The sequence below is a fragment of the Carassius carassius genome, chromosome 38 (genome assembly GCF_963082965.1).
Source record: "Carassius carassius chromosome 38, fCarCar2.1, whole genome shotgun sequence".
NCBI classification, from domain to species: domain Eukaryota; kingdom Metazoa; phylum Chordata; class Actinopteri; order Cypriniformes; family Cyprinidae; genus Carassius; species Carassius carassius.
In genome coordinates, this window is record NC_081792.1 from 9,058,983 (window position 1) to 9,072,115 (window position 13,133).

General features: G+C 38.0%; 2 protein-coding genes across 2 annotated transcripts in view; one reads left to right on the top strand and one right to left on the bottom strand.

The window, feature by feature from the left end:
* The window catches only part of LOC132119277 (calcium/calmodulin-dependent protein kinase type 1-like), a 497,060-nt gene that overhangs the window by 106,285 nt on the left and 377,642 nt on the right, over window positions 1-13,133 (top strand). The window lies entirely within an intron of this gene.
* acap3b (ArfGAP with coiled-coil, ankyrin repeat and PH domains 3b) overlaps window positions 1-13,133 on the bottom strand; it is a 61,902-nt gene that overhangs the window by 21,069 nt on the left and 27,700 nt on the right. The window contains exons 2-7 of the mRNA XM_059529111.1: window positions 8,609-8,666; window positions 7,189-7,308; window positions 7,038-7,091; window positions 2,081-2,139; window positions 1,786-1,969; window positions 32-76 (exon numbers count right to left, since the gene is read on the bottom strand). Of these exons, the coding sequence (XP_059385094.1) occupies window positions 32-76; window positions 1,786-1,969; window positions 2,081-2,139; window positions 7,038-7,091; window positions 7,189-7,308; window positions 8,609-8,666 (520 nt within the window). The remainder of the gene's footprint in view (window positions 1-31; window positions 77-1,785; window positions 1,970-2,080; window positions 2,140-7,037; window positions 7,092-7,188; window positions 7,309-8,608; window positions 8,667-13,133) is intronic.

A 13,133-nucleotide genomic window follows, 5' to 3' on the forward strand; every position in this document is an offset into this window, starting at 1 on the left:
CTGCTTCATCACGGCATAGCAACACACTCACCGAATCCAAAATCTCAAATTTCTTTTTGGCCTGAAGAACATTGATCTGAGAAGGATATCAAGAGAAAAGCACATTAGTCATTAGTAGGTGCTTTAAACAAAGTTTCCTGGGATTCAAACCTACAACCTTTGGTTACTAGCCAACTCACCCATTTCAGCGGTAAGTTATGACTCAAAGATCACACATGACCCTGCTCCACACAGTGGTTATTAGATACACTACAGCCGTCTCCTTAGCCATTAACATTAAATATTTAACAGCTTCATAAAACAGAAATTATTTCAGATATTAAGCTTATGACACACTGTAATGGTTACTGACCATGTCTCTATATAACAAATGAAAAGCACACCATTTTGCACTTGGTTTTTACTAAAACTGCCTTAACCAAAATAGCATAGCCACTACAGCAATCTTCTCAACTTAACCGACTTCTCTAAAGACAGAACATTAATGGTCACTAAAATGGGGAAAAATCATAAAATCACAGCCCTCACAGGACATAAGGGATACAAGGGCGGGAGAGTGCAAAAAGAGGAGGTCACGTTATAGTGTGAAATGAGAGCTAAAGATGGGAAGAGGAGCAGTCAGGTCCTGCGAGTCCTGGAGACTGGGTGAGCGTTTCAGAGTCAAGACTGTAGATTTTATGGAGAAGGAAAATTAAATGCTTGTGGCCTAAATGTGAAATACAAAATGAAAGAACTGTGGTTTACATGTACATTTTTGTGAGTTGTGATGCTGGACTTTATTGAAAAATGTTTCACTCCCCACCAATTCTATGATGAATTGTAGTGTAAATAGTGCGAGTAGTGCATTCACACTGAAAATTAAAAAAGAAAAAGAGCACTTTAAATACCTGGATGATGCACATAACCGAAAAAACAAAGTGTGGCATGTTGGACACTTGATGCACTCAACTGTCACAGCTTTAATCACGTAGTGGGGGGACGGGGCTATCAGACTCAGATTAAGGGGCCGTTTATACGACAGCGTTTTCAGCCAAAAGTGGAGACGCATCATATACAACATATAATCGTCACTTCCCTACAGGTGCTCTTTACTAACGGGGACAGCGCCAACTACTGGCCTGGAATACGTAATAAAAACCATTTTTGGATGTTTGCGTGGATGACTACACCCTTGTTGTGTAAAAGTAGCTTAAGAATGACAAAATAAACCATATAATTCAGAAACTACATTGCTGAGTACATAGTTCATAAGTACACAGTGTATGAGTGCATAGTGTATCGTGCGTAATTTGGGACACAGCTAATGAAAGTCAATGGGATCCAAAACACACCAAAACTGGGAACGACATGAGGGCGATTAAATGATGACAATATTTATTTTTGGGTGAACGGTCTCTTTAAAATGTCCTTGTTTTCATCATTTCAGAGATTTTCCAAATTTTATTTGAAAAGTAATTTTATTGACTTTGTTCATCCAAAAATGAACATTCTGTCATTATCACCCTCAAGCTATTCCAAACCTCCATGATTTTTTGTCTTTTGCTGAACGCACACACACACACACAAAAATAATATATGTATATATATGGAAGACATTTTTAAGATATTTAGAATACAGTTGGTATTTTGCCATAGTATGGAAGTCTATGGGGACCATCAACTATTTGGTAGCCAACTTTCGTCAAAATATCTTCTTTTATGTTCCTAAGAAGGGTGCTTAAGGTTTAGTAAATGATGACAGAATGTACATTTTTGGGTGGACTATCACTTTTATTATTGAAATACCTGCAACACATAGTCCAGGGCGAGGTGTCGGAAGCACTTCCGGGTCGTGATGAGGGCGCTGGTGGCCTCCTCCACCTCATGTGGTTTGTTACGAGGCGCCTGTGCGTTCTTCACCTGGGCGATCTCCATATCCTCCCGCACCTTATCGAACTGCTTCTTCGTCTCTTTAAACTTTCGAACATCCCTGTGTATTGTCACATACAGACACATATTGCAGAGTAAGACGAGCACATCACAGAGTGCAGGGAAACGGGGAAAACAGAAACAAGTGCAGGAGAAGAATAAAAAGACTCACTCCTTCACAAAATTGTGCAACTGTTGCTTTACGGATCTCTGGGCCTGGTCAAACAGGATCTGTAAAAGATACAACAGGAAAACAGATGTATCAGCATCAAACAGAAAAATACTGAGTTGGCAGAATAGTATTTGCATAAAACAGGGGGAAGTGGAAACAGGTGGTCCCAGATGTTTTCTAACTTGTTCCAGTGGGTGTCCTTTGTGAGCAAATCTTTTAAGTGAACAAACTGTTCATTCATTCTTACTCACTGCTTTGACTCAAATTGTACACAAACTCCTCTCCCTTTTAAAGCATGTGACCAATATGCCTCCTTGTCTCTAAACAAGGCATCACACAAAAAAAAATCAACAGGGACACTTCATTGGTCAACAAATTTAAAATCATTCAGTTGTTCAGTTCAGCATGTGATCTTGTTCACGATTCAGTCTTGTGAACAATTCAATGACTCTGAAACTTATAATACTAAAAGACATTCGCTTGTCGCCACCTACTGGCAAAGCAATGCATATTGCAGAAATAGCAACTGCACAAATTGGTGAACAAATCTAAATGCCGATTTTTTTGTAAAGATTCAAGTCACTGGGATGAATCAAAATTGACAGCACTGTACATATACTCTACTGTTCAAATGTTTGGGGTCAGTAAGTTTTTTTCTTTTAAATTAGTAGTTTTATTCAGCAATGACACATTAAAAACTGATTAAGCTTTTCTTCTGAACTTTCAATTAATGAAAGAATGTCACGGTTTCCACAAAAATATGAAGCAGCACAACTGTTTTCAACATTAATAATGATCAGAAATGTTTCATATTAGAATAATTTATAAAGGATCATGTGACTGAAGACCGGAGAAATGATGCTGAAAATTCAGATTTTCCATCACAGGAATAAATTAAAGCATTTTTTTTCTATTGTAGTAATATTTCACAATATTAGTATTTTTGATCAGTGAATGCACTACAGCTTATTTTGTATAGAGATTGCTGGAGCAATCCTTTTCATTTATTGAAGATATTAAAATAAAATTAAAAAATGTATATATATATACATTTATATATAAATATATATACAATTATATATATATATATATATATCCCCTAGAGGAAGACCACTTTGTGTGTACCACTTTAGTAGCACACCCAAAGGCTTTGAAACATAAGACCAGTCTGGATGTAGGCGAGCTGAATATTAAGGGTGAACTTCTCTCAAACCACCAGCAGATGACAGAGCAGTTGCAGGTCTGTGTCTGTTAACCCAAAACACCGCACCAGCGCCCCAGACCCATCTCACACTCTCTCATGGTCCGTCTTGATGGGCGACTGCAGGTCAAAGGTTACATAGGTCACAGACACACATCACACAGGGTGGGTGTTGGGAAACAGTGGCATCATCCACGTCACGACAGGCAAACAAACACAGCTCATGGACTCAAGCCCTGGGGTCCTGCGAGTGAGCTGTCATGGAAGGTTGTAAGAATGAAGGCATGTCAGCGCCGGGGTCATGTCACTGTGGATCATACAGAACGAGACTAGAGGAAAAGGTTTACGCTGCAATCATCAAACGCAGCAGCTTCACGGCAATGCTAGTTTCCATGACAGAGTTGGAAATAAATCTTTTCATTACTACTGGAGCTGCCAGCTAAGTTTGCTTGTTAGAACTTTAATATACTAGTTAAAAGGATAAAAAATTAGTTTTTAAAGTTAGTTTGTTTTACTTTGTTCTAAAAGTCCATCATTGAAAGGAACACCTAATGTAAACAAAAAAAGGCTGAAGAGAAAAGCAAACAGTCCCGTCCAAATGTTCCAAACTGTCATGAGGAACATCAGACAGTAACCTCCTTTTCTTTGGAGCGGTAATGGAAGTGACACGCTTTGGAGGCAGACGGCATGTTCAGCACTTGGCTGCAAGCTGCAGGAATCGTCTGCATGTGACTCTGAACTGCCTGCTCAGCTTTTGACTTCCTGTGTAAAAAAATAAAATAAAAAGTTCCATACGAGACCACTTTACAGAACCCGGCTGCCAAATGGCTGGGCCGTTTATGAACTTTATACTTAAACTAGTTTAATTCAAAAAATGTGTTGCCGAAAGCATGCTGAGACATTACAGGAAGAGAACAAGATCAATAACGCCGGTCAAAGGGTTTTGTGTTGCTTTCAAGCGGAAAGAAATTAAACTGGGTTTCAGTTGTGGTAAAGCAAAAAATGAAAATCTTGAAACGATTAAAGAGTATTAGCCGATTCTTACTTCTGGAAATGTGCATGTTACATAATGCAGCAATAAGAGCGCTCTGGAGATTTTAGCAGGATGTAAAATGCAAAGTTGATTTGCTCAAAGGCAACTAGGAATTGCAGTGAATGTTGTATGACAGCTAGAACTTCATAAGTCAACTACAGTCTTCACTTTGAACTTTAGCCAGCAACTGATGAAGTTTCACAGATGCACAAAAACAGAAAAGAATGCATATGCCTATAGAGAATGCATATGCCTAAAGCTTCAAAATAAGCACTTTTAAGCATCTTAAATATATATATATATTTATTTATATCTCACAAATGCAAATCATTCCTCCCTACACTCTCAAAAGGTACCACCCGGGACAGCTTTTGTACCTTTCTGCTTTTGTACCTAATTTTGTGAATCGGTAGAGACAAACACAGGCACTAACAAGAGCCTTATTCCACTAAACACTGAAATATGGCATATCCTCAGTTTTACTTGGCATCAGAGAAAAACTAAAATCTATATTTTCAGTACATGAACCTCACTGTAGTGAGCAGAACTCACGAGAGCCAAAGTTGGTGCAATGCGTCTTTGCGCACAGAGTTTGATGTGTGCATATTCAAAAAGTAACTTGCAAAGATAAATCTACCCTGAAATTAATCTTAAAGCAATGTAGAGATTGTCAGGCATTCGATAAAACACATCTTCTGCAGGTATGACAACACTCCTGTTCTCACCTTTATAACACAAGTGAAAAACGTTCTCTCATTACTCATTCCCTCATTTCTGTAGCCTCTTTTTACACTCCTCACTGCCAAACAGATAATATCAGTAATTACACTCAGTGGGGAGGTAGTGAGGTGTCACTTTGACAGGTTCGTTCAATTTAAGACTGCCTGAATTCCAACAACTCAATAAACTGTAAAAAATGGACTGCCTGATCAAAAGACACGCAGGCTTTCATTCAATTACTGTAAATACTATCGATTTACACCTTGTTATCGTGCTACAAGAGCACCAAATGAATCTTCAATCCTGCATTGGCACTGTGACAAAAGTAGAAAAATGGCAAAAAACTAAATTAACATGCTATTATTATTGTCTGCAGCATATGACTCTTTGATTAAGTATAACACACAAAAAACGCAAAGTGTCAAAGAATTTTCATTAAAAAATAAATCAATCAATCTGCCCAAGACCATCTAAACGCATTGATTCCCATGGGACCAGGGACTTGGCAGCGATGGGCGTCCTGGATTCATGAGGCAGGCAGATTAGATCCAGAGTAAAATGACCAGGCTTTAGATTTATAGAGTGGCAGGTTAACGGCTTTGACCAGAGAAAAACAGGAGAGGGCAGGAACAAGATCAGCTGAACTGAAGTAATATTTCTTCATCAGACAGACAGCTGTTCTGAGCGACACTCCTGTGTAAGAATGTGTGTAACAATCAAGAAGCAGTGTTGCTATTGTTAACTAAAACAGTTGAGTATTAAAAATCGTTTCCGTTGCTTTGTTAAAGCTAAATTAAACACAAATACAAATATTAGATGAAAAATTTAAGTGAGGCATGACGAAAGATGCGGCTGAAAACTCCCCGACAGTAAACTGCTGCATTCTATTTATGATGTACTGACACAAATTGCAAACATTTTAGCATTTGAATGCTTTGTCGCCTCCGGTGTAGACATGGTGTAATAAAGGCAGGAATCTCTTTGTCTGTCTGTTTTTTAGTATTTTTATTATGTCGAGAACCGTTCATCCGATCGACTTCACGTGTGGCGGGTGTGTTGCTGCGGACCCAAGGGAGTGCAGTGTCACATTTTGGCGCAATATGGACACGCAACACGTTCCGAATGAATAAACTTTTAATAAACTACACAACAGCGTGATCCAGAAGGTTCAGGGCTTGTATGCTCACAGAACAGAGAATATCACAAGAATAAACAGTCTAATTATCCATAAAAGCAGCGAGAATGTCAAAGAAACTAAAGGAACTGTCGAACTTTCTGTTCAAATGCTGCTGATGCTACAAGCAGGAAGGGATCAGCAGTCTTTGGCTGACAACTAATAAGCCAAAAGTCCTTTATTCCACAGTCCTGGTATTTCCTCTTTCTTTAAAAGTGAAGGTGGCTGTGGTAACAGGAGACTTGTTGAGCTTTGCACACTGATTGCCACTCTGTCTCTGTTTTCAATTACTTGTCCTCAAGAACAGGAAAACACCCCGAAACTCATGCACGATGACGTACTCAGTTTAGATTAAACAATATATGTGATTAGTCACCCACTAGAAAGAATGGTTTCACATTTACAAACCACTTTACAATGATCTGTGGTGCTCATGAGATGAATGCAAGTTCAAATCCAGCATGCAAAATTTCCGATTCCCATTTCACCTGTAGTCCCTAAACATTTCCTGTCCGAGTTATACTTCTCAATAAAAGTGGCAGAAAGGTCAAACATTTAAAAACTCAACACAAGCCTGTGCACTTTTATGATTCTGCAAATGGCTTTCGGGTGGCATGTGAAAATCCAGATCCATGTTCTCCGGATTGAGTTACGACCAATGGCACACGTAATATGGTTTCACAATAAAAACACCCATGAGAGAACTACAGGCCTCGCCAGGTTATGATAACACATGATGAATCATTATGGCCTTTAACTGAATTGTGTGCATGTGTTGGTTATGGGATATGTGGCCATGCAGAGTGAGTCTGGGGAAAACATGTCTTACCATGTGATAGTTGACGATTTCCTGAAGGCTCCCACCACATTTTTCAAGACATTCCTGAAATGAAACAAATAATCGAAAAATCAACACAGCTCATGAAAGTCTTCCTATTACCAGAGTCATTTACAAAGAAAAACTTTTCTGGGAAACTTACTGAGATCATCTCCTCCTTTTTGCAGTGGTGAGACAAGTCTCGAATGCCGTTGATGAAGAGTTTATTGGCACTGATGTACGCACGACCTGCTTCGATCATACCACTGCATAGCTTCACCAACTGATGGACAGAAACAGGACATACAGCAACAGGATAATCACCAACAAACAAATGCTGGACGGGACATGAGTTTATAAATTGAAGGCATTGTGATTATTGGACTTTTGATGAGAGAACAGGATTGCTTTACAGGTATCAAATATAACCATTTATACATCCGTACATTAAAGGGATACTCCACCCCAAAATGAAAATTTTGTCACTAATCACCTACTCCCATGTTGTTCCAAACCAGTACAAGCTTTGTTCGTCTTCAGAACACAATTTAAGATATTTTGGATGAAAACCAGGAGGATTGTGACTGTCCCATAGACTGCCAAGTAAGTTACACTGTCTAGTAGTGGTCGACTGACATATTGCCAAGGCCGATATATCGGCCGATATTTAGCATTTTTCAAATATCGCCATCGGTTGATACATTTTTCTGCTTGGCCAATGTGTTAGAGGCTTTTATTTTGAAATGACGCAATAATTTAATTCTGGCAGTGCCTGAGCGCACACAGTGCTCACACGTTCTCTTCTTGTTCATCATTGTCGTTAACAGTTCTGTCTAATATGGATAGAAGATAGAAGTTTGTCTAATAATCAGATAGAACAGTTAAACAAAGGAATTAATGTATACAAAAAGTATTATAACTTATATTATAACGATTATAACGATTGCTTTTGTTGTGCTTTATTCTTTGCGAATGCTAGCATGCTAAAAGCTACTTTAAAAAGAACTATCATTATTTTAGCCATAAAAGCAGCACTTTTGTTATAAATTCTTCGACAATAAATTTCAAGAATATTGATATGGTAGCTTAGATAATGAAAGCTTACTTAGCCCGTTTATTTGTTGAATATCTGTCTGTCAAAGGACGGCGCTATAATCATGCATTCAGTTTGCGCTACCCTTTAAAACTCTGGTGTATGAACGCACACAGGCATCTTGGCCTTTCTTTTATTTGATCATCTCACATGTATTTCATGCTAATTAAATGTCTATGGTTTTTCTTATTGCAATGAGCCTGCAATAATGAGCAGACGTTGCCCTTGTATGTAGGTTTGGAAACTTCTGTTAACACGCTGTATCATGACTGCAGTTCCCTGATGCAAATGTTCAGCTTTCTAGTGCTAAATGGATTCCTCTTTCAATTTCCCTTAATCCTGTACGGCGTACGAGCTGGGATTTAGCTCAGCGCACATTTGTTATGCTGTTTTATCCAGGCGCTAATGCGCTGGTGCTTAGTTTATGGAGCAAGCAGGCCTTAAAACTTACATCTCAATTAAATGAGGCAAAGAAGTGGTTTATTCATACCTTATCTAACCTGGCTTCGATTTCCACAACATCAGTCTCAACTTCATCGATATTCGCCCTGCAGAGACACAAGGAAACACATTATTCATTAGATAACAGATATATCATTTCTGATGAAGGACAAACTAAAACCTTCAAATTTGGGGATTATTTATGTATTTATTATTTCATTTACATTATACAGATATTCTAAATTATTCGTCCATAAATATCAAAGTCCAAGGAGTCACATTGATATTTTTCAAATTAAATTAAATTAAACCATAAAAAGACATTAATGAAGTTGTCTTTAATGAAGTTGTCTGTAATGAATTTCACAATTTTTTTTTACCAAAAAAAAAAAAAAAATGCAAAACTTGTGCTAATTGAAAGGACACACTGATGACAAAGACTGAATCCAATATTTGTTAATAATATGACATAAGAAATTTATAAGAGATATTTTGTAGGCTGGTCATTTTTGACCAGGAGCACCAAAAGGTTTTTTTTTTTTCAGTAGGGCTAGAAAAGGTGTTTTCAATTGATTATGTTTTTTTGATGCAAGGGGAAAAAATAAGTCATGTCACTGAACCAGGAACGTTGCCTTGGCAAACACCAGCAACTGTCTGCCCTCAGTCATCCACTGTAGTGTGTATAGATGTGCACTCAGGTTTGATGGAGGCTTTTAAGCCCTATTTAGTGGATATGGCTGACTGCACAGGGATGCGTCTCTTATTATACTATCACCCCTTTAACTTCAATGACCTGCAGTTGATCCCAGAGCTTTGCAGCCAATATAGAGTGACAATAGAAAGACTGTATCAATTTACGTCTTCTCACATTCACTCTCTGCAGCAAGCATGCTTTGTGATTAGGTTACACCTTTATGAACATCAATTTCATAAACACATAAAAGCCTTCTTAATCCAGTTCAGATTCCAGCTAAAAGCTATTGCTCTTAGTCAGCTCATCACAGTTGGTGCATATTTGAAGAAACACTGAGCGGTCCACCGCTCATCCTCCCACACAGCACGCTGTTACTGAGATCTGTCACATTAGCTAACTCAAGCAGGGCCGCGAGGAGTCCAGGCATGAAGCATCTGTGTGTCTCTGTATGCAGCCTAGCACATATATCAACTATATATCACATAGTAATCTTTATAGTATAGTAAACATCAGAGTACCATACTATGAGCAAGAAAAACAGCAAGTATACACAGAAACCAAGGCAGGGAACAAAGGAGAACACAACAAACCATCAACTGACAGACAAAGCACAAGAGAAACGCTGCTATATACACAGCTGAACCAATGAACTAATGAGTAACTGTGGTAACTAACAAGGAGATGGGAGTGGTCCATGGCAACAAACAAGAGGACCAAGCAGCAGAGAAGTGAAGAGAACAAGGCATCAATAAAACAGAACTAGTACAAACTAAAAGTCCAAGATACAGACACAGGGAATATATGACAAGTATTACCATCACAATACTATAGTACTTTTTTGGAATGAAATTCTACCCATTTTCAGTTAAAATCTATTACATGACTGGCAAATTGAAACTCAAAATCAGGAGTTTGTATATTTTAATCTTAAAAATGAGGATCTGTTGGGAAGTATGAACAAAACACATGGATAGTCAAACCACATGACCATTTTGATGCTCAGATTTAAATTTCAGTAAATGTTGCTTTACTATTACACTATTTGTATAACAACACAACTCAACAATTTGCTTTGCTAAGCCACATTTAAGGCTGTTTATATGAATTGTAATGCAACAGTCAGGTTCTGGAAGTTAAAATCCCCCCCGAAACCTTTGAAAACATACCTGCTGTAATAAAGGGTATGTGCTTTTTTTAATAATCATGTTTAATGCAAAAAACTAAAACAAAAAAGGCCTCTAACACTAGATCTCTGATAGAAGCTCTACTCTTTTTCTTTTCTATCCCTTTTATTTTTATTTATAATAGACTAATTACAAAAAAAACCTTGCTACGTGTACTGCGTTAAGCTAACTGAGACTTGTTATAGCACTTGTGTATCATTTCTCTCGTTGATTTGGATTGCTTCCATTGTCCTCAATTGTAAGTCGCTTTGGATAAAAGCTACTGCTAAATTACTAAATGTAAATGTAATGCTGAAAAGCCACATTACTCATGATAAAGCAAAAAAAAAAAAAAAAAAAAAAAATTCCACCAATCAGAGAATCACAAAAAGCTAATTGCGACAAAAGAACACTTCAGCATCCATCCACTCCAATGAAGCACTGGGAATTACGTAATCGAGCCGGTTTCCCTATGTAATATCAACCACCCATATATATCTAGATATGCCTCTTTTGGGTAATTTGTTTATCTTCAGCTTTGGAAGACACTGTCAGATTGTGTTTCCTGGAAAACTTGTTGCCAGCCTCTATAATCATTTATGCCATCTCTAGCCACGTGAGAGTTCCTGTCCCTAATGCACACCCGGCCTCCCGGGGCCACTCAACCATCAATCCAAAATGCAACCACATGATGAACAAACACTTAAAAACCAAAGGACCACAGACAGAAAAATCAGTTGTCATGGCAACCCCCTAAGTGGGGCACAGAGGTCGCAGTGGGGGGCTTCTACTCTGCTTGTGTATAGATGCTAATAACATATTGTTATGGAGTCATGAGCAATCAATACTCCACAGACCTACATACACACAGAGACACCTCTGTCATCTCCGCTGCAGTCACTGGCCATCTGGGACAGACTGTTGAGCAGCTTTAAATCATGTTATACACTTAAATGCGGCAGCTAAATAGATGGAGAGGAAACAACTAACAGTAAAGGTCAACTGCAACTGGCTGAGACCAGTTCTGGAACGGACTGACAACTGTGACATGTACATTTTTTGTTTCTGCTAAGGAAATAATCTGTGTCAATGACATGACCTGTGTTGTTTACTAAATGCATTTAAAAAATGTAATTCTTATGTACAATGACTTATGCCACGTTCCAGGCAACCCGTAACCCGTGTTTTTCCAACCTTAAACCCGTGAAAGTGCACTGGAACGGCAGTCAAATCCGTGACTTCCTACCCATGAACTCGTACTAGATCGATGTACTCCGAGTTCTGATGTCACACAGCACGCGAATGACAGCCCCTACGGATAATATTCGCGATAATATTGCCTACGGATGCAGTGTTTAAGCAAGTGATACACGTTGAAAAATAGATTTTAGGACAATGTAAAGAACAAACATGTTTTGCAAGGGAGTGAATACAAAGTGTCGCAGAAAAACGTGAACGTTTTGTGAGTGAATGCAATAGTTTTGTGAGGAATGAAAACATTTTGCAAGAGAACCTAAATCTTTTGCAAGCAAACGTAAAGCTTATCATAAAAAAAGTTTTTTTTCGGGGGGTTTTGAATGCAAAAATTCCCCCGTATGACTTTGTCTTTTCAAATTATAACATCTGATATAGTTAATCAATATCACACAAAAAGTGATTTTTTTTCCCAAAATTTCAGCTCAATTGCAATTAATATTAAATTTATACAACAGTTCAATAAACAAGCAGTTAATATTAAAGGTAGGGTAGGTGAATTCGGAGAGGCTAGCAATATTAAGCTAGCTTTGAAAGCATAAGACCCCACCCTCCCTGCAAAACACTCTCCAAAGCCACTCCCCCTTCAGAACACATGAACGCACACAGACAGAGCAGAGTTTAACCAGTGACACGATTAGAGACGGCGTTAGTGGACGGTTGAATGCAGCACTGTCAGATCAATTCATATCTCATTCTCTGGTGAGAAAACATTACAGTACAAAGCGCATAATATTACAAGACATTTATGTATTTAGCAGACGCTTTTATTCAAAGCGACTTACATTGCATTCAGGCTAACAATTTTTTCCTAACATGTGTTCCCTGGGATACGAACCCCCAACCTTGCGCTTGCTAACGCAATGCTTTACCACTTGAGCTACAGGAACACTATAATAATGCTTTTCATTCTGGCTCCGTCTGCAATAGTGTAATGGAACACGCTGATAGCATTTGTTTGCGTGAACAGGGTGTGTGGAGGTTTGCAAATACATACACTGACAGGCAAGTAGGACAGCCTATCATAGCCACATTTCATTTTGTGGTTCTACGCCTTCCACAGGTAATACAAATAAAACCATTTTAGTTCCTGTTTTTGTTCTATTTTGCCAGAGAAAATAGTTGGAAACAAAGCAAATGAGTTGAATGAGTGATTCAATGTTTTACCTCGTTTAGACATTCAAATGCTTTCTTCCGTAATGAATCCATTTGAACAAATCAGTTGAATGACTCAGTGGCCCACTCATGCTATTTTAATTTAATATTTAAAATTATATTTTCTGTTTTTTTTGGGGGGTTTTTTCAAAATCATTTTAAATATCAGAAATCAATGTTTTTTTTTTTCAAGCATCAGACGATTATTTATGCATTCGTAACTCATTGTTATTTTTGTTCAGTTGTTTAATTGACTTATTTATTCTTGAGCTTTAAGTTTTAATCTTATTTTTAAGGACAGGAAATAG